The 25,530-nt window shown below is 46.4% G+C and overlaps 1 protein-coding gene across 3 annotated transcripts in view; it reads left to right on the forward strand.

The window, feature by feature from the left end:
- The window catches only part of LOC138492013 (all-trans-retinol 13,14-reductase-like), a 183,687-nt gene that overhangs the window by 144,554 nt on the left and 13,603 nt on the right, over positions 1-25,530 (forward strand). For all 3 annotated transcript variants that reach the window (XM_069618933.1, XM_069618932.1, XM_069618931.1), the window contains exons 7-10: positions 295-433; positions 625-734; positions 2,317-2,483; positions 11,141-11,300. In XM_069618933.1, the coding sequence (XP_069475034.1) occupies positions 295-433; positions 625-734; positions 2,317-2,483; positions 11,141-11,300 (576 nt within the window). The remainder of the gene's footprint in view (positions 1-294; positions 434-624; positions 735-2,316; positions 2,484-11,140; positions 11,301-25,530) is intronic.

Raw genomic sequence — 25,530 nt, forward strand, 5'->3', positions numbered from 1 at the left:
TTGTTTCTCCAATGTGTCTCTATACCTTACTCCTTTTATTTGCCGAGTCCATTTGGAGTCTGTTGTGCCCCTTCTACCTCTGCAATGAGTCAGTTTACTGTACCTCTTACTTCACTGGTGAGTCCATCTTTTCATTTCTAAAGGTTTGATGTATGGCATCCGTGGTCTTTCCAGTAAATCCCTGTAGTATCCATTGGACAAGTCCTTTGATTGTCCCTTATAATGATCTCTGTTGAACCATAGGTGCAGGTCACCCATGCAGGTGTGTAACCTCTGATCTTTTCCCACCACCAGGCGTCTGCTCTCAGCTCAGGATGGTGAGCCACGGCCTCGCTGGAATAAGCTTGTTCCTGGGCATCAAGGGCAGCAAGGAGGAACTGGGCTTCACCGCCACCAACTACTTTGTGTTCCCTGACAAAAACCTAAATGAGCTGTAAGGAGATGCGCAGTGTGTCGTGAAACTGCAAGTGTGAGCAGGTGGCGGAGTAATTCAGTATGTGTGGCGTGCGACTGGAAGGATGAGTTGGTGGAACCATGCAGTGGAGTGCAGAAATGGCATGGAAGTTGTAAGAGTTCATGAAAGAAGGTCAAGAGATGTAATCACTTGCGTCCATCTTGTTTCAGGGAAGCTCGCTACTGTGAGTGTGACCGAGAGAACGCAGCGCAGCATGTCCCAATGGTGTATGTGGCCTCACCATCTGCCAAGGATCCCACTTGGGAAGAGAGGAACCCAGGTATGCCAGCACAGATCATGGGGAGGAAGCTTTGCTTAGCACGGCTCAGTTCAATGGAAAACTGAGGGATGGGAAGTCCCTACATCGGGTTATGAAGGCTTGTGGCGGAACACGAATTGTCATAAGGCACTGGCACACGAGGTCTCGGGACCACTGGGGTCAGGATGGCAACCCAGACTTTTGTCTTTAAGCTCAGTTCTAGACCCGCTAACCCACTGTGCCACATCGGTTGGCTGTGATTATGAGGCGAGCACTTTTCAGACCAATTATTAAAGCGCGTGTATTTTAATACCAATTTGTCAGCACTGACTATGAACCAGTGGAATGACACATCCACCTTCCATGGTGGGGTGACCCCACAAACCTCCTCATCCACCACTCCTGTACCTACCCGAACTGTACACTGATCCTTCCCTGTCCTTTGTCTTTTTATATACCATGCTGTCCCCTTTCCGCGCCAACCATAACCATAAAGCTGTAGCTAACTCCCCTTTGAGCCCTGCCTCCTATCGCAAAGCCACGCCTGTAGAACTTGTAGATGGTTCCTGAGGGTGACTGCGCTTTCAGATGCACTCGTCTCTCCCCTCCTCCATGGTACTCTCTCCTCCCCAAACCCCGGCCATTTTGATCTAATTGACAGATGCATCCTCTCCCCCGCCGTCTGGTGTATACATCTCTCCATTGCTTGCAAGCTAGCTGTGGGCTACTGTAATCCTGCAATATCTATGTTCCCTCGTGCATTGCTGACCACACTTTCTCTTGCTAAATCCCACGCACCTCGCTTCTGCCACACTACGCCTTCTGTCCTAGGCTACAGCTTTCTTGCTAAACCACCGCATCTGTAGGCCACACTGAGTGTTGCTAAGCAACATCTATTGCCAGGCACCACTTGTTAGACCATCCTGGTTCTGCCTCGGCAGCCAGGGGACACACATACACGCGCATTCTCTCTCTCTCTCTCTCTCTCTCTCCTCTGCCCTTTTGCTTTTGAAAACTGTAAAGTACACCACATCAATTAATTTGTGTTGCTGTCCTAAGCAGGCGCAAGGTTGATTTTCCCAGCTTAAGGCGAAGGGGCTGCCAGACATCACTTTGAAGTGGGTCCCTATCATTGCTTTAAATGGGATACAAAATTGTGAGAGGTGGGGGCGCATGGGCCAGGACCCAAAGACTTGACCGGAGAAAGCAGGGGGCTTCGGCGACCAGAGAGGGCATGTTTTTTGTTGTTGCTGAAGAGGCCAAAAGTAGAAGCAGGCGCATTACTAGCATTTATTTTGCTGCACCCACCTCTTCTGGCTTCTTCTTCTGCTGTGCCAATCCCTGCAGGCAGCCCTTTGACATATCATGAAAGGGCTGCCTGCAGGGATCTGTACTAGTGGTGTGAGCCCGGGCTCAAGGGTTCTTTTTGGAGCATAGCGGTGCTGCGCCCTGGCTAGCCCCGGCTCAGTTAAAGCGCCGGCCCGGAGCATATTTAGCCAGCCCTTGATGAGCATCCACATCACTGCTCACTGGCTGCATGTCGCTACTTATCTCCCGTCTGTAACCTGCTGTTTAGACCCCCCCTTCCTTGCTATTTCCGCAGGCCGATCCACGCTGGCAGTACTAACCTTCGCCCCGTACGAGTGGTTTGAGGAGTGGAAGGATGAGAATGTGAAGAAGCGAGGGGTAGAGTACGACGGCCTCAAGAACACGTTTGCGAACTCCATGATCGAGACCGTGACAAAGCTCTTCCCCAACATACAGGATAAGGTAGTCCCTTGCGTGGTAACACCATATTCAAAATGCTTTGATGTTTTCCTGTTATGTACACTAGCAGTGCGTGAGCGCCAGGCTCCTCTCCTGGTATGCTCCTCACGTGCATGTTCTCTCTGCCCGTCCAGTGCGGGGGGTGGGGTCGAGGGGCACTCGTAGGAAACAGCCACCGACTACAGTCATCCTATCCACTTTATTTAGTTCTTCATTTTAGATTTATGCCTCGACAGTAACAAAATAATTGTGTCCAGTCCCTGTTGAGGGTTATTTTCTCTTTTACTTAGCTTTTAACTTTTTTGTAAAGTATACTTGCCAATATGCCCCATTCCACTTTGCATTCTGAGGCGTGTAATCCCGGGTTTATAATGGGAACATCCGGGTTTACCAGCCCCAGAGTGCAAAGTTAAAACCAGGACCGGACTACCATCTCCCAAATGGAATGAGGCATGTTGGCATGCGTGGTGAATTGTGCTTAGGAGTTCACTATCCCACTCCAACTCTTGTTTTTTTTTTTTAAACATGTTTTAATGTTGCAGCCAATGTGTGGGCTTGGGTTTTTTGGAGGTCACGCCTATGGGATCATAGCCACAGTTTGCACTCCTTTTCAGAGTGTGGCTTAATCAGTAATATTGGGGAGGACAGGGCGGTGGTGATTATGCATTTTGCTATCATTGGGGTGTACCCAACTCGAGAGTGTGACGTGTCGGGCACTGGCACATTATTATAAACGGAGCAATATCTATATTTTACTAACATTGGTGTGCTTTCATATCTTCTGTTATATTGCCCTGCATTTTTAGGAGGATGTGTCTCAAATTCCTAATCCCTTGTACTCAAACGAGTGTGAGAGAAACTCAAACCACCCAAACCAAATTTGTGGTGGTTTGAAGTTCTTTAAAATGTTTTCAATGATTTTATGGCAAACAAAAGTTCAAGGGTTCAAAGAAGTCCAGGGCCCTTTGTAAGGGTTTCCCTAATTACGCTCGCACCAGAATCAATACACACCTCTAGGGAAATAAGGTCAAAAGGAGATCTTGTAAGGATAACAAGTTTAATCTTTACAAATGAGGATGGTAGCAAAGGACTCTGCTGCCTGAACTGTCTTCTCCTGTCCCTCTTTTTGTTCCTCCCTCCCAAAGTGGTTTCAAGCCGGGGTTTATATAGGCCTGGCTTGCCATGGTGATGTCACTGGATCATGACTTCAGACAAATCTGTCCTTCTTCCATAATAGGGATGCTCCAAAGCCTTCTTTCTTCATTGTCAGCAGTTTTGTCAGGCAGGGCATGCTGTTCTACATTTTGCTAGCTATGCAAAAACACACTGCAGCTCATGCTTTCCTCCATTTTGCTAACTATGTTAATGTTAAAGGACATTTGTAACGCGCACTATCACCACCGAAGTGGTCCCCTGGCGCTCTGGCGGCTCTGAAAGAGGAGGGAGGGGTTGAGTTAGTGGGAGAAAGCAGGAAAAGTGCAAGTGAGCAGTGATGTGCTGTTGGCATCCACAGCCCGGTGGGTCCGTTGGCTGGGCCTAGGGTGTTTGCGGCCGGTAGTCGTTGTGTACTGTTGTGCAAGACTATGTGTGTTTTTGTTTTGTTGTTGCAATGTAGTGAAGTTTGTGCGGTTTGTTGTGCTGTAGGTTTTGATTGTGTTTGGTTTGGAGTTTGAGAGGTGTATGCAGAAAGGGAAATTGTTAGTAGGGTTGGTTAGTTTGCGTCTCTATCCTCAATTGAGGCGCTCGGTTTGCGTAGTCTCCCCTGATGCGGCTCTGTCCTGATCTGGGTCCGACTGGCATACAAGGTTCCTTACTCCTCTGGCCCCCACCTCTAACAAGCTCTCTCATTGCTCCCCTAGTCCTCCCTTCATACTCCTGTGGCCAGTGCACCTGCCAATGTCAACCTCTCAGGTAGTGTGGTGATTGGCAACATCTCGACAATTCCACACCACTGTGGTACCTGGCGGTAACTAAGGGGCGGGCGAAAGTGTGCAAAAAAACACTGCAGCTATGCAGACTTTTAACACACCTTAAGGCCTAGCCCAAAGTAAATGAAACATTGTTATTTATGTACAACAATTTCTATTCATTCTATCCATATTTCACTCATCCTGCTTATGTTATCTGGGTCCTGTAGTTTCCTCCACACTTTATACTTCTAATTTATCCCATTCTGCATTTTGCCGCAAAAAACATGTGAGTCCTGTTTTTAACCTGCATGGACCCTTGATGGACAGTGGATACCTTTTGAGTCAGTTTGTGCTGGCCATAGCGAAGAACACTGCACACTAAGCCTGTGGTCTATTTTGAATCCCACAGGCTGCATTCCTTCTGGGAAGGAGGGGGGGGAGTGTGACTCATCTACAGCACTACCTAAGCTTTTAAAATGCCTGGGATCTGACATTACAAATCTATCCAAATAATAGTTAATTGCGCCTTATATTAGACAATAACTACCTTCTTCATTGTTTGCCTATGTCTATGTGTATTTGATTATGCTTGCATTAGAGAGCCTTCCCAGTGCCCCTCCCCCCACTCCATTATAGTGCCTTAAACAGGTCTTTCCTACCCCTAAAGCGCTTGGGAGTTCGGGAGGACCTTAGTTTGTTCCCAACACCCTGCAGAGAATGGCAGGCTGCCATCTCCTGCATGCTCTAGTTTTTTTCCTATTTAAATCGAGTGCCAGCTTGCTTGGAAATAGAAAAGATTGGGGGAAGTTCAAGGGCCCCAGTAATGAAACTCTTTCACGCCTCCTAAACAGAATTCAGTATAAGACACTTTAAGCCCCCCCCCCCACTCCCTCCAAACCTCATAGTAATCATAGAGTTTACATATATGCGAGGAGAGAGCCATCTATGTGAGGAGAGAGCCCAAGCAATGTTCTGTTATTCAGTTTAGAGAAACATTCATCGTCAGGTATGCATTATATATGTTCAATATTATGAATGAAGCAAGACTGCACATGAGCTAATTTTAGTTTTTGTATAGTGCACACTTAAAGAACTGCTCCTAGGTGATCACAATGTTGGCAGCTAAGGGAAATGAGTCATAGCCGTGTAGAATTATTTTCTCGGGATCACATTCTTTGTTTCAGTGGGTAAGCCAGGATTTCAGCCCATGATTTTTCTTGGTTCTGCATTTTGTAATTTAAGCAGTGATGTATATCTCCTCCCAAACAATTAGTGGTTTTCAACTAACAGACAATGCTTTCTGCATATGTTCAATGAAGCTACCTTAACAACACTAAACCCAAAACACATGGTAAAGCAACCTGACAATATAAAGAAATACCTTTCAGAACATATTGGGCATAATAAGTATCATTCAGGCCCCACATTCTGAGGCCCAGGGAATGTGATGCAAAAACCTGGTATTCCCCTCTGCCGAATGTTTCCTTTGCCATTCTAGAGGGAGGTGAGGTGGGAACGGCAGGTAAAAGTGGCACAGAAGGTAAGCAGGAGGCTTTCAATGGGCAGAGCACCTCCGGCTCCAAAACCACACACCTCTGCATTCCTGGCATTGCCACTGAGCCTGCAGATCCTCAGCAGCACTTTCTGTAAAGTGGAAATGTGACAGAACATGAAAGAAAACCTACTTCGTTAACAGAGCCATAATGTTCTGTAGTGCATTGCCCCGTGGTATGCACTGTGCAGGGCCAATTGCTTCAGCGTTCAACTATTCCTAAAAAAACCATCAGATTACATTTACAATGCTGGTGCTTTTTTTTTTTTTTTTTAGGTTGGGCTGCTCTGCCTTCTTGTGGCCTAACTCTGCCTTACCTTTAAAATGGTTGATACAAAATCCTCCCCTCCTCTTATTTTTATGTTTATTGAATTTATATAGAGCGTTAAGCCAAAGCGCTTTACAATATAACAGGTACAATAGTAAGAGAAGCATTTTACAACATGAGTCAAGTCATTAGAACAACACGTAGAACAATTTACAAGGAGGAGGGGGAGAGTGGGGGAAGGTGAAGGGGGTTCCAGAGTTTGTATTGAGGTCTGGGAGTGGGAGGAAGGGGGAGGGGTAGGGGAAGAGGGAGTGGTCTGGTGACCTTAAAGTACAAGTGGTATCAGTGGCGAATTTGTTGTCCAGAGGGAGGGAAAGGAGGGGGGGAGAGTTAGAAGGGGAGAGGGGTAGGGAAGGAGAGTCAGGGGGGGTGGAGTGAAGAAGAAGGGATTTTAGGGAGGAGCGGAAGGATGAGTAGGTGGGGGAGGAGCAGATGGGGAGGGGGAGGGAGTTCCAATGTTGGGGGGGCCAAGAGTTGGAAGGAGCGGAAGCGCGAGGAGTCACATGGGGTTGGCGGTACAGAGAGGAGGTAGAGGTCTGCTGAGCGGAGAGAGCGGGAGGGTGAATAAAAAGAAAGGAGGAAAGAAAGGTAGGGGGGGGCAGGTCGTTGAGAGTTTTGTAGACAAGGCTGAGGAAATGAAATTTCAGTTGTGAGAGGAAGGGAAACCAGTTGAGTTGAGAGAGAGAGGAAGGAATGGAGTCTCGGGGACCGAGAAGACATAGAGTGCGAATAGAGGAGTGGTAGATGGATTTTAGGGGAGTTAGGCGAGAGACAGGGAGTCCAAAGAGGAGTGAGGAGCAGTAGAAGAAGCGGGAGAAAATGAGGGAGGAGATTAGGAGTTTGGAGGCATGGAATGTGAGAGAGGAGCGGATCTTACGGATGTTGAAGAGGTGGTGACGACAGGTTCGGGAGGTTAGAGAGATGTGAGTGGAGAAGGAGAGAGGGGTCAAGATGGGGCCAAGGTTGCGGGCAATGGTAGATATGGGGAGGTTAGAAGGTGGAAAGTGGATGAAGGGGGGGTAGAGAGTGTTGGGAGGGAAGAATAGTACCTCAGTCTTGTCTTACCCTCCCCACCGACACTTGCCGGTCCGTGGTGCAGTGGTGGCACCACACCATGGAGCACCTCACCACCCTTGCCACCATAGATAGATAAATACGGAAGAGTGGCTCCTCACGCAGATTGGCCCTCGCTCGGTTGGTGGTCATCTTGGGTGAGCATTTCCATTTTTTCCTGGAACATTGAGTCCTGCGCTTGCAGCAGGCTTTTATTCCATGCAAAGTCATTGCTGTCAGCACCCTGGGTTGCGTTAATTGCAATTATCCCTGGTTCCTCGAGATTCATCCACTGGTAATGCCCCTGGGACCTTATTAATTCTAGGCCTATTCTTCTGGGCACTGGCCCATTAAAACCCAGGTCAGCCCGCGGAAGCAGTGATTATTCCTATATTTAATGACCTGCAGATTTACAACTCGGTGTTGTGGTCTGGAGAATGATCACACGCAGGAGGTTATGGTAGTGCTTGGTTTATTCACTCTGCACACACAGCACTGGCTTCACCTCTTGAAGCACAATTCTAGCTTACAACATATTAACTATGTACACATGTGGACTCTGCTGGCTTCACCTGAATGCCTGGTAATGGAGTAAATCCATGGCAAAGGAGGCGGCAAGAGGAGCGCTGGGCTGCCTTCCTTCTCCTGGCTCGCCGCGCTCGGAAAGTCAGAAGCGGGAAGAACCTTTCATCTCACGTTCTGCTTCTCGTGAGACTTCCCGCGGGACTTCTGTGTAGTCCTTTACTCTACATACCTCCTTTTGTTGGACAACTTGCTTTACTCCATCATGTAGTCAGTGTACCTTCCTGGCCTTCTCTCATTCTCTTCTTACGGTGTGGCACTCCTTTCACTGGTTCTCTCTTGTCTCCCCGCACTCCTCTTGGGACTGGCTCCCACTTGGGATGGTGTGCCTTTGTCCTGCTCCTCTTCATGTTTAGGTTGTTCTCTCGTTGTCTGTTTCTCCTTGGCAGAGCTCTCTTCTTGATTTCTCTGCTCTTGTGTTGCGAGGCTGGGTGCTTCCCCTGTCCCCTTTTGTATAGCGCCACCCTCTCCAAGTTCCATCGCTTTCCGTCTTGGGTGTGTACATGGTTTGTCCCTCGCTGCACTACTCTCAATGGTCGGCTGAACTTGGACCCAGTCACGGGATCTCTATGCAGCATCTTAAACTTTATCAAGTCCCCTTCCCAGAGTCTGCTTTGTTGTGGCTTTCTTCTTTCGTCACTATATCTCTTAGTTTTCTTTGCTTTTCTTGATTCGCCACAGCAATTCTTCCATGTCCACTTTCTCATCCTGTCTTACATTTGCCAGCCATGGTAGGACTAGTGATGACACTGCCCTGTGTCGTCTGAGGAGGTGGAACGGCGATATGTTTGTGACCCCATTGGGGGTAAGGCGATGAGTAGCCCCTCTTCCATTGCCATGGCAGCCACAATGGACTGGAAGCCGACGCAGCAGCAGATGCAGCGGCATCTGCTGCTGAAATGGGTTGGCGATGGGTGGGGCAGAGGGGGCGAATAGGAAAAAAGGGAAGGGACGGTGGGAGGAAGATGGCGGGCAGATGGCGGGCAGGGGAAGCAGCCATCATGTTCCTCGGAATGCAGGCTTATATCTGTAGTTTCATCCCACATTCCGAGCAAACTGATTGGTTGCTGCCCATGACCTGGGTGTCGTGCAGGGTTTCATTTTCATTGTGAACCCAGTTTACCATGGGTGCATGGCAAGCTGCGCTCACAAGTAAAAGTAACGCGTGAATACCAGGCAGTGTTTGCTCACTCTGCCATGCAAATGATGAAAATTTGGTAGCAGGGAGCGGTCTACTTGTAAGTCAACACGTAACGCCTCCCCGCCATCAAACTACGATTTGCAGAAACATGAGCTCCCCAGTGTTTTTTCATCTTTTGGAGGAATTTCAACTCTGTGATTTGATTAAAAAACGGTGCTGGAAATGGGAAACATTTATTGTGGGAACCGTCACTTCTGAAGAGGGGCGGGGCTTTGGGAAGGAAGAGGTGCAGTTAAGGGAGGCGTGACCTCCAGCCAGGTTGCGCAACACAGTATCTCTATATAGAACACAATCCTCTTGATTTGCATAAAAGCAAAGGGCATTATGGGAACAACATAATGTCCACACATTTAAATGTTAAACATGTCTCAGTGATTAATTAAGAAAACATTTTAAGCTAATAATGGAATCTTCTGTTTTGATTGGTCACAATATTCACCCTAAAAAAGAGATGTCTGTAAAATACAGGACATATATACCACCGGTGGAGGAGAAAGGGGGGCACTTTTGGGTTTCACATGTGGGAGAAGGGAGTGCAGTGGGGTGTGGGCGATTTGATGACTGTGACGGGTACGGATTTGGAGAGATGGCTGAGGTGGATGATGGGGTCTCCAAAGGTGTGTTTGGGGTTGGCTAATGTGGTGTTGAAGAAGAGAGGATTGCGGGGCGAGATCAAAGCTTTGGGTCAGGCGTATGTGGCAGGAAAGGAAGGATGTAAGGTGTTCACGGATGGTTCGAAAGATCCTGTGTCTGGGAGAGTGGGTATGGCGTATTATCTGGAAAGCACTGGGGAGTATAAAGTGGGACGATTGACAAATGATGTGTCAATCTGTACGGCTGAGTTGGTGGCGATTGCATTGGCGATTGATAGGGTGTGCGAGTTGGGGTTAGAGAAGGTGGTGATGTTTTCAGATTCATTGAGTGGGTTGCTGGTGATTGTGGCAGGGGATGGTGACAGGAAGGATGTGATTTTGGACATCAGGAGGAAGATTGATCGGTGTGTGCTTGGGGGGAATGGATTTGGAGTTGGCGTGGGTCCCCAGTCACAGTGGCATTTTGGGTAATGAGTTGGTGGATCTGGCGGCGGGTGAGGGTATGAGAAGGGGAGCGGTTGATGTGAGGCTGCCTTTGAGTGTGGATGAGGTGAAGGCTGTGGTGGTGAGACGGGTCATGGATGAGTGGCAGGAGAGGTGGGTGAGTGGGGTGAAGGGCAGGTGGATGTTTGGTGTTCGTGGGAAAGTGTCGGTGAAGGTGGATGCGGGGAGTCTGGAATGGAGGAGGGGAGAGGAGGTGATGCTGAATCGATTGAGGATAGGGCATGTGGGGCTGAATGACTGTATCGAGTGGGGAAGCGTGAGACGAGGGACTGTGCGGTGTGTGGGGTGCCTGAGACTGTGGGACATTTTCTGCTTAGGTGTGAGAGACATGTTGAGGAGAGAGAATTGATGAGGGTTCGGTTATCTGCGCTGGGTGTGGCTGAGCTGAGTGGGAAGGCTTTGCTGGGAGGTGATGGGGTGAGAGGCAGGAGGAGGAACAGTGTGATGTTGGATTTTGTGAGGCAGACGGGGCGGTGGGAGGAGTTGTCAGTTTGTGAGACAAGTATTGATTGGTGGGTCTGGTGCACATCATCCTTTAGGATGGGAAAGCGCCTGCGTGGGTCCGCCCACGCATCCGATAATTAAGAAGAAGAAGAAGCAACTGCTAAACTGTATGTGAGGCTTTGACAGTGTTTGTATGCTGGCTCCAGTACTGCACGTTCTGAACGCTCGTTTCCAGTAGACTTGGAATGCTGGGACCCCCTTGGTCTGGAGGACTCTGTTTTTTGCCAGAGCGCTGCTCTGTCTTGTTCCGGTCCATTTCCTGCGTTGAAACAGTTAATTCACATGTAACACATGCAAGGAAGCGATCTTGATTCAACCGTTTTTAAATGGCCTCACCCAGAGCCTTTTCATATTGCTGGCTGGGTCAGGTTTCCTGGCACTGTTGACGCTTTGTCCTAACCCTTCTCTCTCTCTCTCTCTCTGTATCCAACAGATTGATTGTGTGTCAACCGGCACTCCAATTACGAACCAGCACTACCTTGCTGCATCCCGCGGCGAGTGGTACGGCGCCAACCATGGCATGGACCGATTTACAGCTGAGGTAACCGCCAGCCTTCGAGCTACGACACCCATTGAGAACCTCTACCTAACAGGTACTTTTTGTTTAGGGCTTATGAATGTGTGCTTGACCCATGGAAACAGTCGGGCCCAAAAGCCTGCAAACTAGTTTGCTTGCTACTCTACACATCAGGCGGAGGCGTGCGCATTGATTTGGACAGATTCTTTTTTAATGAATTGCATATTGGGTTGTTTTGCTGTCGGGCTCAACATGTTACATGCAAATATTTCCCACAAAAAAATTCAACATTTGAAAATGACCTTCCTCAAAACTAAATATAAATAAACACGATGATGTGGTGGGAGGGAAGGCACATTTGTGACATCTAGATTCTCTCCAGATTCCCACGGAGTCCACACTGTGCCCTTCAGTGCAGAGGAAACCGACTGGCCAATGAGTCCCCTCTCTGCATTCGGGGAAAGGACTTGCTGGAGGCAAAAGGCAGCGCATGGGGATGGACACGTCGAGAAGGTGGATGGTGACTGCAAATGTGCAGATCTACAGCAGAGAGGCAGAGGGACAGGGGATGGCAGAATGGGGATGGGCAGTCCGGAGGATGAAGAGTGGATGTGCCCCATTTAAAGAAAAAACCGTAAAACAGATCTACAGTGGGGAGGACCCACTCTTCTAGTTAAATGTGCAGAGCTTAATAGAGTTTTAAAGGTACCCGGTCATTTTATCACGAGCATTACATAGTGGTACGTAACAGAGCGGACAAGAACACTGAAAAACACGGAAAAGGTTAAATAAATATATAAAGGGTAGTAGTGTAAGGGGTTAAAATGGGTCAGGATGGGGTGGCGTTATAAGGGTGAAAAATCAGGGGGTTTGTGAGGGGGGAGGGGACCCAAATTTAAAAAAAGAAAATCTGTGTTTTTCGTTGTTTTGATCGCGCTGAAATGTACCACTCTGTAATTGTGGTCGGTAAAATCACATAAAACTGTTTAAAATCATTAATTTGTAAGGATGTTTTTCAATATTTGTAAGGGTCTGCATTCTCATGAAAGTCTCTTTATAAAAATTACTTCTTTTTAAGCCACTACTTAATAATTTGTGTTCCTTCAGTTTTAGTCTTGGTTAAAGAACCTCTCTTCCTTTCCTCTTGCTATTGGGCTCCCTGGTTTGTTTCACCATTAAACACCATCTCACTTATATTTTCCTTCTTATCACAGATTTCCAAGCAGAAAGTTTGGGCTGTTTACCCGTAACAATCTTGTCTTGAGGGCCATTTTCTAATCGGTATGCAGTGATAAAATTGCAGCAAAAATGTCACCTGAACAAAAAATTGCTGCAAAAATGCTGTGGTTTGACCCTTTAAAGGTGTTCCCCATTACACCATTTAAGGGGAGCAGGGGTTGCAGGGGTGTCCCCCCGCACCCTTTAATTGGTATAATGGGTCCGGGGGTTGCAGGGGTCTCTCCCGCATCCTTGACATGGATTGTGGCGGCAAAACCACAGCCTTTTTGCCGCAATATTTTGTGTTCACTGCCGTTTTTGCTGCGATTTTAACACATGGAACCTCCTAATCTTAGATTCTCTTCCTCTGGTTGACATCTCGGTTCTGATCCCTCTAGCTTCGCCAGGTCTCCTAATCTTCCACAAATTATAATGGGATTCCATAGGTCCCAATATGACTTCTGGCTTTTCTTTTTTCCATTTATCAGTTACCCTTAAGTATTGCACTCACTGTTTTTCTCATACATTGATGTTTTGGGACTTCACCCCAATTCCCAGACTGCAGTGTTTCCTTCAGTATCATTTAATATTATTCTTGCACATAGTGCGAGTTGGGGTTTTGACCCCAGTTCTCGGATAGCAGCAGCACATTGCTTTACTCCATTTCCATTTCATGCACAGAACACTCTCTGATGGTCCCTGCCATTCCCAGGGGTCAGTGTCGTCTTGCCTGGCCTGGCTTCGTTTGTTTCTCATGCACACAACGCTTTGGGATTTTTGCATCCAATGCTCAGAATTAAATGTTCTCTTGCTTGTTTTAGTTTTTTTCGCATATATCCACACGTTGTTATTTTCACTCCCATTTCCAGAATGCAGTGTTCTCTTAGTTGCCCTAATTTCTTTGTCATGTACACTGTGCTTTAGGAGTTTCACTTCAGTTCCCAGAACGCAGCACTTGTCTTCTTGCAATGGATCATTTTGGATTTTCAAATCCTTGGATTTGCCCCCTTGTCCTCGTGGTCTACTCATTTGAGGTTTTGCATTGGTTGCCCACTTTCCCAGCTGCTTGGGGCCCAGGCTGTCGCAGGATTTCTCTAACAGCGCGGATCTGGCGCCCTCCCTCCCAGCTTTTTACCAGCAAACCCAGAGTCTCCAATTGCCTCGCCAGGCAGCAGCACACCAGCGGCTTGGGATCCACAGGCCCTGTGGCTCCTGCCATGCAGCTTGCCCCCTATAGTTTCTCCACTTGGCCAGCAGGTTGGGCCTCACGCCTTCTCACCAATCATTCGAGCAACCTGAGCCTAACCGTGTCTTCTGTGACTTGGCAGCCCCTTGCTAGCAGCTTTGGATGAAGGCGTGCGAGACACATTGGACCTGGAGGAAGCAGTGAGAGAAGCACTCAGTCCCACTTCAAAGGAGGAACTGGTTCCATTTTTGGGATTATGTGAATTTTACTAACGGGCTGTGAAGGATTTCGCAGCGATGGTGGAGAATTTGCCAATATTCTAAAAAAAAAATGGGGGAGGGAGAGCAATATATTTGGATCTGGTACAGCTCGTACCAGAACCCGGGAGGACAGCCCAGGGGCAACAACGCCTTTGAAGCAAGACAACACAAAGCAACACAGGGTCGATCCCCCGGTCCGCGCTTAAGCGTGTTAGAAATAACCAATCATGTCATATCATACGTGGCCGTTTCCCTGCTCAACGTTTTTAGGGAGGGGGGGTCATGCCCTTACTTTTCCCTCAAACTTCTAATATGAAAAAAATATTCTGACCCGCACCCCCCTAAAAATGCTGCAAAAGGGCCGCTGGTACCGTATGTTTGGCTCCCGGAGCAGCAGACGGCATTCCAAGCGGTGAAGCAAGCTATCGCCATACACCAATACGGCTGCCATTCAATACACAAAGAGGCACCTTTGCTACTGTTGATGAAAGGAACAAGAGGCATGCGGCTCTCGTTTCAGAGGTTCGGGTGTGCATTTGAATTCACTGCAGCCTTTACACCCCGATCCTTAAAACTAGCAGAAGCCAGTTATTTGGTAACAAAAGACCTTGGATTGTGTGTGAGCAGTTGGTATGCCATTGCCATCAGTGGTGTTGCGGCGCCTGCTCTCTGTCTTATATACCACGAGCCCTGAGTGCAGGCACTAGTAGGTGTATAGCAGAGGCCCCTCAAGACTGGACACTTCATCATCCTGCCTGTGAACATGTAATGACATTTACTATAAACCGTGCAGGTGTAACATCACCACCGACTGTCTTCCATCACCTACAGGAAAAGGTGATTCTTGTGAAATTGAAAATGTCTTTTTCGGTATTGTTGCTGCATGTGTGGGAATCGGGAAAGCAGTGTCCATGGACGAATTGATGAGTGCTGATGGCAAAGATGTGCGCTACTATTTTGTTTGACCTCTCTCAACACATGGCTAACAGCCAAACATGTCAGGTAGGCCATCAAACCCTTTCAGAGAGGAACCAAAGAACTGTACGTCCAAGAATGAGCAGACCATGCCACCAACACAAAAAGTAATACTTATTCAGGTCGGGCTATTAATCACACATTGACCTATCAGGGAGGACTTTGAATGACCGCCATTAGACCAAGAGGTTGACAGGTTAGTATTGTGTGCCTGAGTGCAAAACTCACAAGTTAAAGGCTTGCCTCTGACATGGGGCAAGCCTACAACTCACAAGTTTGAATCCCATGCAGTCTTCTCATCCCTGGATCCTTTTCACATCGAAACACCGAGTTCTGTTAAATTGGGCAATGAGAACATCTGTGAATACAGTGCTTAGAAGCAGGAGGAATCCGGCATCAAGTCTTATATACGATTACAAATGATGACTACATATGTTCAGACAATGACAAGAAGATGACGGCTTGTATAGCTTCCATGATTTCTTTCAAAGTTCCCAACGATCCATGGCAAAGGACGACTTTGCACTTGGCGAGCCCATATTATAGAATTCGGGCCCATGAGATATATGCAATATGCCGGAAGTGGCATTTGTCGGCCATGCACAATTAAATGTTTGAAGCCAGTTTTCAAATGAGAGGGTAGGCAGAGGGTATAGTTATTAACAGAGTACATTTGATCTCCAATGAAAAAAAAATCTTATGCATGGGTGTCCAGCATTGTGCAATATCTTTTATTCCCCACAAGACAGTGGCTTAATGGAAAGATTTAGTAGAGTTTTAAAAGACTTGGGGCCTGATTCACAGAACTTTTTCCTGTATGAATGTGCCATTATAAAACGTGTCTGTGAATCGGGTCTTTAATTCTTCGAATCGGTGGACGGCTTAGGCTGTACTAAAGAACTACTGAAACTACCCAAATGATGTATTCGTGATCGCACCATTTGAATTGATCCCTGACAGAAAAAATACTTTCCTAGCTTCGCCTTGGTGGTTAGTGATATAGAGTGCCATGCATATGGAATATCAAGCGAATTTGGATGACTTTAGACAAAATATGCAGGAAAAGGAGCTGAACATGAAATAAATATTTAATCAAATACAAGTGTCTTCAGAAATATCGAAGAGCAAAGGTTTGAGTCTTTCCTTGCTGACCATGAACATGTGACACACCCACATGGCACTGTGGGACAGAAAGATGGTGGGACCAGTGAGATGATTGATTGGCAGTGCAATGAAAGCCTTGAGTCCAGTACGGGGTGATAGAGACTTAGTGGACGACGGACCTAGATCCCGTAAACTGCAGTGAGGGCAAGACTAGCACCTCCCCTAGATGGCAGGAGAATGGGACATTGGCAAAAGGGGTTGAGAGGTGAAGGTGTAACGCCAGATGCTGTGACCATGAAGAGCTGGTAGAGGGATTCCCTGCTTGGGAAGGTCTTTGCAATTGAACAGGTCGCAAGGCGGCGAGAGAGTGCAGAGCGTTACCCAATCTGGATAGTTTACAGATATCCACCATTGTATAAAGAGACACCCCAAAAGCGACCATGAGACCGAGTGAGTATGTTCGAGGCTGAAGCATGGAAAAGGGAACTAAAGTAGAAAGCATGCTGGCTCATGTCAGGAGGAAAAGCTTTTAAAATAAAGATACTGATTGAAAGGCTTATGGCTTCTGGTAGGAACAAGGAGACAAAACTAATTTGAGAAACTGATGAAAAGGAGAAATGCTCTATGGCAGAACTTTCGGGAAAGTCTTAACGCTAAATGTTAGAATGAGAGAATATTACAAGGCTTAAGGAAGGAAAAAAGAACTATGCTACTCAACAGAGTGATATTGCAGTTACAGGGCACCTGATAAACCTTGTTATGCTCAATAAGCTTTTGTACTGTGCCCATCACCACCGTAGTGGTCTTTTGGAGCCGGGACGTATCCAAATAATGGTGTACTGTGCCCCAACATGGGGTAGCCAGACCATAGTCTGCTGGGAAAAGCAACAGGGGCTTCGGGTGGTGCCATGAAGGGCAGCGGACCAGTAGGATAAACGTCATACAGAATTTCAGTTGGAACATTATGCTCGGGTGTGTGATCATGAAAGTTGGGAGTCATGGCTAGTCGTTTGCAGTGGATTAGTTGGGATGCTGATCAGAAAGAGGGGAAAATACAACATTTTAGGGGATCAAGCATTTTCTCTTCAGGGTTGTAAACAATAAAGTTGTTTAATCTGTTCTTGGTCTATCACTGTATTTAAAAAAATGTCAGAATAGTCAAATTCTCTGAACTCAAAGAGGACAACATAGCTAAATTCAGGTTGCCTGGCAAAGCTACAGACTGGATTCAGGGAAGTTTTTGGTAATGCTATGCGTGAGCCAGTAACGAAAAAGGGGGGCGGGAGGTGTTGAAAGGATGGCAAGAGTACAAACAAAGGCGTTGTTTATGGAATTTGGTACCCGCTGGGTTTACTAATAGTTTCGTATCAGATAACCTTCTAACTCAGGAGCAGAGCAGTGGGAATGTGGCTCCAGAGGCAGAATGGTGCGATTCCCAGGAGGGAAACACTGGCTCACTGCTGGTGGTAAGTGGATCTTCTGGGAAAGGTGATATTCACAGAGGAGCCTTTGGGGTGTCTGTTACAGGAAGAGTAAAGGTTTGAGCCTGTCAAGATACATGCGAGTTTCAAAGTAATTGATGCAGATGTTGAGGGGAGGATGTGTTCTATCCTACGTGTGCGTTAATTAATGGTATATGTAGAACTAGTGCCCTGTGTACTTTTTGTGCACCACTGACTTCGCCAACCATAATTATGGAGGTAGCAATATTATGTTGGTGCTTGGGTGTCAAGGGTTATTCTGCAGCACCTTTTCCTGCTCCTGGGGGTTAATGGCAATGAGAGATTGCCCTTCCTCCCTCTTATAATACCATACACAAAGTACCTCAGGTGCCAACCTCTATTGCCATTTCTAGGGCATGTGGGCCGGTGCCTGTGGTTAGACAGGGCATCATCACGTTATATATATATATATATATATATATATATATATATATATATATATATTTCCGAGGCTTGTGGCTCTGCTTCGAATCACCTGCTTTGCATAGTCTGACATCTAGTGGTTGGTGCAGAGTTGCATGACTTGTTTTCAGAATTCTAAAAGGGACGTCGACAGGGCATTTCTGTAGTACTATCCCTAGTGTTACGTATACTGTACCCATGGTCATTCACGCGCAAGGTTCTCGCAATGACTTTTTTTTCTGCCATTGTGGTCGGTCGCTCTATGCAGAGTTTCTGGCTTAACGGCTTTTCTAATATTATTAAATATAAAATATTGCCCCCGGCTTGGCAATTGTTCGGCGCTCGATGCATCAAGTGGGATTCAGCGAGCATCAACATTCGAAATACTTCTTGACGACCGTCTTCGTCTTCTCAGCTTCTCACTGGCTTCAGCTTACACCAGGCTGCAGCATGTACAATAGGGAGAGTTGGGGGAATCGACATTTTTCATTGTCTCCCAGTCAATGTCACTACTCACATACCCCTTTTAATAATAATAATAATAATAATACTAATAATAATAATAATTTAGCATTTATATAGCGCTACAAACCCTCAGGTATCTGAGCACTGCTTATTATCCATATGTGTGGTGCTCAGTTTATGCATATTGTCTAGCTGCCATTATTTTCGATTATGGAAAATGCACCTTTTAAGTTGTGCCCTTCCTGTAATAGAACATTTCTGTGGAAAGGCACACAACATGTGAAACCACTGTCTTCCCAGAGATCACTCCAAAAAGCGCTGCCCAGCATCTAAGCTCTTTTGTCCGGAGACGTTAAAAGACAGACACACTAAGCAGTGGGTGGCTTACACCATGCAGCCTGAGGCCTTCGCTGAGAGCCCCACCGGCACAGAGGAATCTGAGGAAGAGCAGTGCAGCTACGGCACACATATTGATGCAGAAGCGAGACATAATGGGGTCAGCAGACCCCCATGTGCCAGACTCCAGCTCCGTAGGGCAGGCCTGCGCTCTGCTGTGGAGACATACATGGCGACAAAGGTACTCACAAGCACAAACATGGGGGTGCACACAAACATCATAAACACTAAAGCCCCAGCCACACTTCGATGAAAGCATCGAAAGCTGATCACACGGTAACAAAGAGCACTTCAAGTGTGTCTAGCTCAACGTGCCCAAAGTCCGCTACACCCTTGCATTCGGCATAAGACTTCCAATGTAAACAGACGCTGAGCATTTCAGTTATCACACCTATAACCTTAACGGTTACAGTTTCCCAAATGCCTGCTCCCAACAGGCGCCAAAACTGTCATCAATTAGTTTAGGCACACGCCAGAGGCATTGCTAAGGGGGGGGGGGCTAAAGGGGCTATGGCTCCTGGTCTTTTGGTTGTAGCCCCGGATAGAATCTCAGGAGCTACAACCAAAGGGCTAGCTAGCCCCGAGTCCCGACACTTCTGGCATTAGCATAGCCCCGGGTCTTTTCCAGACCTAGCAACACCCCTGCGCACACCTACCCATCCATCCATCGAAGCAGTCAGTGTCCTAAGGCCACAGAGTTCATTCCAGCGTCATCCCCTTTGCCTGAAACATTATACAAGGGTTTCCATCCTACTGATCCTGAGGCAATAGTGTTCCCTTTGCAAGAAACACCTAGAACAGGCACATGGTCTGAGCAACGTTTCAAGGAAACTCCGGACAAAGTTTCTTCCTTTGTAGATTTTCTAGAACGTCACTCCATCAAAGATTTGTTTCCATGGGAGAGGGAGAACCACCAGCAAAATCTCCCAGACTAGATAGGGAACCTCTTTCTATTTCACAAAGTTATTATTAACATTGGCGAAGATGAGATAGATGTCTTCATTGACGATCAGGGTACTTTATATGGTGACCCCACTGATGATGGAGATTACGACCCAGATTTTTATTTGCTACCATCATCCGACATCAGGATGAACCCAGAGCAAATTCCCCAATAGACAACCAGATCCTTTATAATCTGCTTAAAAAGGTTATAGACCATTTTAAAATCCAATAAATGAGCCTGGAAGACAGACTGGTAAAACTAGCCGTTAAGGTCGGGTCCCGCAAAGGGACCTCGTAATTAGGTGCTAATACGTTAACGGCGCCGCAGCCTTTTACGGCGCCGTTAACCCATTAGCGCCTGGGTCGTAATGAGGCCCTAGGTCACTTTTCTTTTAGTTTTAGTTTCCTAGGCAGGGATACCCTTGTCAGGATAGGGAAAGATGAGCATTTATCCCATCCTTTTTCATTTAATAAATGGAAAAACTTGAGAAAACGTAACCTTTGTCTCCGTCTCGCATTTCTGACCCCTCACACAGCCCACCTACACAGGCAATCCATCCAAGGGTACCCTAATCTGGACAACTGTCTCATAATAGGAGACACAAATGTGTCATCAACACACTCAGGACACAATCAACCTTCTTTTTCATTTGGTATTTTCAATCAACGAGAAAAGGTCAAGTCTCGTTCCCAGCCAAGTAAAACAATTCCTAGGTGGAATAATTCAGACCTAAGACACCCTAGTCTTCTTCCCAACGAGGGGGTCCAAAACATGCGGCTTTATGTTCCTCATTATGCAGCCGGTCATCAGATAACTGCTCGAAAGGTGAAGCGCCTTCTCAGACTGATGGCTTCCTGCATCTTTCTGGTGCCACACGTGTCCAATACAAGAGTGGCTGGCGAAACAGTGGTCTCAAGCAAACAGTCACTGGGACGATCTAGTGGTCGTTTTGCAGGCTGTGGTTCAGGCAATACAGTGGTGGTCAAGAGAAAACCTATTAAAAGGCAAACCCTTTCTCAACCCTGCAGTCTAATCCACTCTAACAATGTACGCATCAGTTTCAGGATGAGAGCACATTACCGCCAACAAACAGCACATGGCATGTGGACACAATCAATATCAAAGAAGCATACATACCTTCTCAAATAACTAGCACTCCATAATGCATCTGTAGCATTGTATACCTCTGTAAAGTGCTCTGTTGCTTCTCGAAACTAGGTCCGCGTTCAGTGAGTACCATAATACTACTACCGGTATTCAAAGCCCTTAAAGCCTTTCAACACAACTGGCAGGGAATATAGTTTTAGTCCTCACCAAAAGCACAGCGGCCATGTTTTACATAAACAAGCAGGGCAGGACACACTCAAGAAGGCTGTCCAAACTAGCTCAGAGGATTTGGAATTGGTCTCTCAACAGGGACATCTTCCTCCTATCGCAACATGTTCCAGGGCAACACAACTGTCTAATGGATGTGTTAAGCAGACACATTGAGCCTCCCACAGAACATGAATGGGAGTTACATGCAGACATTCTAAACATCCTCTTCAAAGACTGGGGGCATCCAGACATAGATCTCTTTGCAACGCAAGGGAATACCAAATACTGGAATTATGCATCCAGGTTTCCCCAGACAGGGTCCAAGGTGAACCCACTGTGGATCTGTTGGCCAGGGACCTTGGCATATGCTTTTCCCCCAACACCACTACTGAACAAAACAATGCACAAGATGCACCAGGAACATATCGCTATGATCCTAATAATCCCGATTTGGGCACGTCAAACATGGTTCTCACACCTACGCAAGTTGTCAGTTTGCCCTCCATTCAAACTGCCCAACCCATACAACATGCTGTCCCAACATCAGGGAACTCTACTCTGTTCACATCCTCAAACACTAAACTTGGCTGCTTGGCTCCTGAGAGTTTGGCCATTTAAATGTACCTCAAAGATTAGGAGGCATGGAAACCAAACGCAAGGTATTGTTATTTCAACAAATGGAAACGTTTTGTCTTGTGCAAGAGAAATAATGTCAACCCCGTTGGCTGTTCACCTTCTAACATAATGCACTTCCTGCTATATTCGTTAGACACAGGGTTAGTGTTCAACTCCCTTAAAGTCCATCTATCTGCACTCTCAGCAGACCCCACCCCACGGAGCAAGGTATCTTGGTGGAGGGTTCCTGTGGTTAAAGCTATCATGGTGGGGATCAAAAGACAATATCCCCCAATTTCAGCTTCACCCTCAGGGTTGGACTTAAATGGCATTCTTACAAAGCTTATGGAGTACTGCCTAGATAAAAACAAAGCCAATAAGGAAGCCTGTTCAATTCTTTGTCTCCTTAGCTGCTGGGAGAGAGGGGCCCATGTTCCTAAATCAGCCATTTCCAGATGGATTGTTAATTACATCTGCTACTCTCTGTCCAAGAGAACTTTAGCATTCACGCCCAGAGCACACTCCACTCGAGGTACCGGGGCCACCCTAGCATTCATTGCAAATGTGCCACTAGACGTTATTTGCAACGCAGCAACATGGAGTTCAATACACCCTTTCACGCAACATTACTGCACAGGTACTCATACAAGGAGTGATTGTCAGGTGGGACAGGTAAGACATCTTTTTGCTGCTGTACCTTCTAACAACCCACCTACTTCTCCAGGTACTGCTTGCAAGTCTCTGCAAAGCATGTAATTCTAAGCAGATCTGCAAGCCTCAGAAGACAAATATTGCATACTTGTAATCGTCTTTCTGACGCTTGCATGTGCTTAGATTCACATGCGCCCACCTTTCCTCCCATGTATAGAGTTGAAGGTACTGTGAAGAATCCTACGGATCCCGCACTGAAACCCTGCCTATAGTCTCCCAGGTGGCCAGGGGAAGGCAGATGCTTCCTGATCCCAACCCTGGGGGTGGTGTACTGCAGGAGGATCACCTGGGAGAAGACAGGGCCAAGGGTGGTTAGGAGATTCTGTGGGATAAGACACAGTATGTTTCGTCTCACAGGGAGATTCTTTCCACTGTGCCTAAAGAGGTTATGGCTTATTGTAATTTTAATGTCTCCCAACCTAATATGAGATCTAAGCTTATAAGCCCTAAAGTTAGAAAATTGGAACAACCTATACCGAAATAAAGATCCTTTTTGGTATCCCAGTCTAAATACCTTTTGCAAACCCAAGGGTACAATGTAAAGGATTATGGAAATATTGTCTTCACTAAACCATTCTCATCGATAATAGCTAATTCTCATAACCTCTCTGTTAAAAATCTTAAGGGAATAACATTCTACTCTTACAAATAATGCAAAAGTTCAACAACCTAACTTCGTTGGAAGAAACTACAAGTCCCAGAATTCTAGAGGTAGTGAGACAAGGAAGAAGGCCGAAGAGGCATGTTAGATGTAGTAGTCAGGCAATTGAGCCTGGTAGCCATTGCAGTAGTCAGGCAATTAAGGTTTATTACCCATACCTGAACACAATCATTGAACATGTGAGGCATAAAAGGCCCCAGCTGGAAAGGTGGAGTAGAAGGAGCTGGAAAGAGAGCTGGAAGGCTGGCTGTAGTGGCAGTAGTAGAGAAGCACGATGCTGGAAAATCAAAAGAAAGTGGACGAATAGAAGGGACATTGGAGCTTGGGGACAGGAGATTTCACCTGCAAGCTCTGAGATAGTTCTGTTCTCCCAAACTCTTACGCGCAGAGGCAGCACAACTGAAAGGTGTGCTGGAGGCTGAGTTTTCCTCATGTGAACCTTGTTGCTGTGATTGCAGAGCTGTGAGCTGTGTAAGTGCAGGAGACTATAGCCAGAAGCAGAAGGCAGGCCAGGGTCTGGGAGAAAAAGAAACTCCCAAATCAAGTGGTCGGACCGGAGACACCCATGCTGGAGGGTGTGGGTCGACAGCGAGCCAGAGGATAGCTCAGGGGCAACATGCTGGTCTTGGAAGCAAGACCACGCAGAGCAACAGAGGTTCAAATCCCGGATCTGTGCTTAGAAACTTAACTCCGGTACTGTATTAGGCGCGTTATAAAAAAAACAATAAAATTTAGTAGAAGAAGCAGAGGAAGTCAGGAAAGCAGTGCAACCCGCAAAAGCGCTGTAATTGAAGCTGGTGAGTGAAGCACAGCGTTCAGATGCACTGCGTGAGCCTTGCCGGTAACTGTAGGCAGCTCATAACAGACAGAGGTGGAAGCTGTTTGTTATAGCAGAAGTCTTACTGACAGTGGAATTGTAACACTCGCGTAGAGGGTTGAAGCTCACTATTCGAGTGAGAAGCTAAAGTACTTTAAACCATTTTTGAAGTATCTGAAGACTGTTGCCGTATAACAGAGTGATCGCTTATCTCTAATTATACAAGGGCAGGCTTCCTAAACATTACCAAACATTTTCCATCAATGAGTTGCAAGTTACAGAGGGTGAACACTGTTTGAAAGAGAGATTGCGTGTGCCTAATTATAGTTCCCAAAGGAAGTCAGAATCTCAACCTTTGCCGTTACATGGGAATATCATTCATTACTCAACTTTCAACCTTAAAATCTACTTGAAGGAGAGGTTGCATGTGCCTAATTGTGTTTTCACTGGACCGACTGAATTTCATACTGTATCTAGAAGGGACATGTTCTATTTTAAAGAAGTAAAAAGCCTAAAGCCTTAGAGAACATCCCAAAGCTAAGATGTATCCCCTGGTCATAATAAAACTGTCTTGCCAAAAGCCATCTAACTGCAAAGGGACATTGTTAATAGTCAAGTGGCATAAGAAACAAGTACCCCATTGTTCCCCAAAGCTGAGAGAGTGGCACGTAAGCTTCTGGGTAATTATTTGGGCTGATGACTGGCCGAAAGGTGGGAGCAAAGCTGGGGAAGGGGAATTAAATGCTAATGAAAAATACCTTGAAGTACAATACAGCCTGTGGTGTAAAAGACTGCTGGGGCTGGAAAGGAGAGAGTATTACGGGCAGAAGCAGGCTGTTCGTCTAGTAGTAAGACAGACGGAAGAGGCAAAGAGGCTGCCCTTTTTAGGAACGTCATTAAAAGCAGAGTGCCTTGCCTACCTGAAGAGGTTGAAGTGTCTGGTCGGAATCTACTTAATAATTCAACAGTACTGAACAGAAGTAGCAACACTTGAACTGCAGTGGCATATTACGTTGTCAGCAGATGTCACATTGAAGTGGTTGAAGCAGTAAACATACTGTAGGACAAAGGTGAGTGTGCTCATAGTACCAACAGTAGAAGAATGCTTGTTGAAAATAGAAGTAGTAGCACAGAGAAAGCATCCTGACAAATATACCAAATGTAGAGTTGTAACTGAAGAAGTCTTAAGGAATTGTGTATTATTGACAATTGGAGAATATTACGCTTTCTTTTTGAACTGTGGCAAATCATCTTAAAGAAGAGACACTTTATCTTGCCATTGGTACTATTTATTTTCTGGAAATTGGAAGGGGATCATTTCACCCATGAACAAGAGAGTTGTTACCAGTGGATTTTTGTTTGAGCTTTTGCTTTGACTTTGAACTTTCAAGAACTGGTTCAAAACCTTTCTTTTCTCTGATTGAACATTTGGAGTTGACTTTGAATCCTGGGGAAGGGATCTTCCCAGGACAGGAGAAGGCCATTAAAATATTGTTTTTTGGCGTACCAAAATTTGCACACAGCTCTGGGCTGGTGCCTACTGACAACGATTCAGTATAAGGAGACATAATTAATTAAAATGTAACTCCTCCAATGTTTATTTTAATAACAGAATCCCAGGGGGACCTCCACAGATGAGATTGGACCCCTACCAGAGTGCCTGTGGCCATAATCATCCATCGGGAAGCTATGCTTTGTATAACTCACATGACGCAGCTCATGATAAATTCA

Source organism: Ambystoma mexicanum, chromosome 10 (genome assembly GCF_040938575.1).
Source record: "Ambystoma mexicanum isolate Mex_15411 chromosome 10, UKY_AmexF1_1, whole genome shotgun sequence".
Classification (NCBI taxonomy): domain Eukaryota; kingdom Metazoa; phylum Chordata; class Amphibia; order Caudata; family Ambystomatidae; genus Ambystoma; species Ambystoma mexicanum.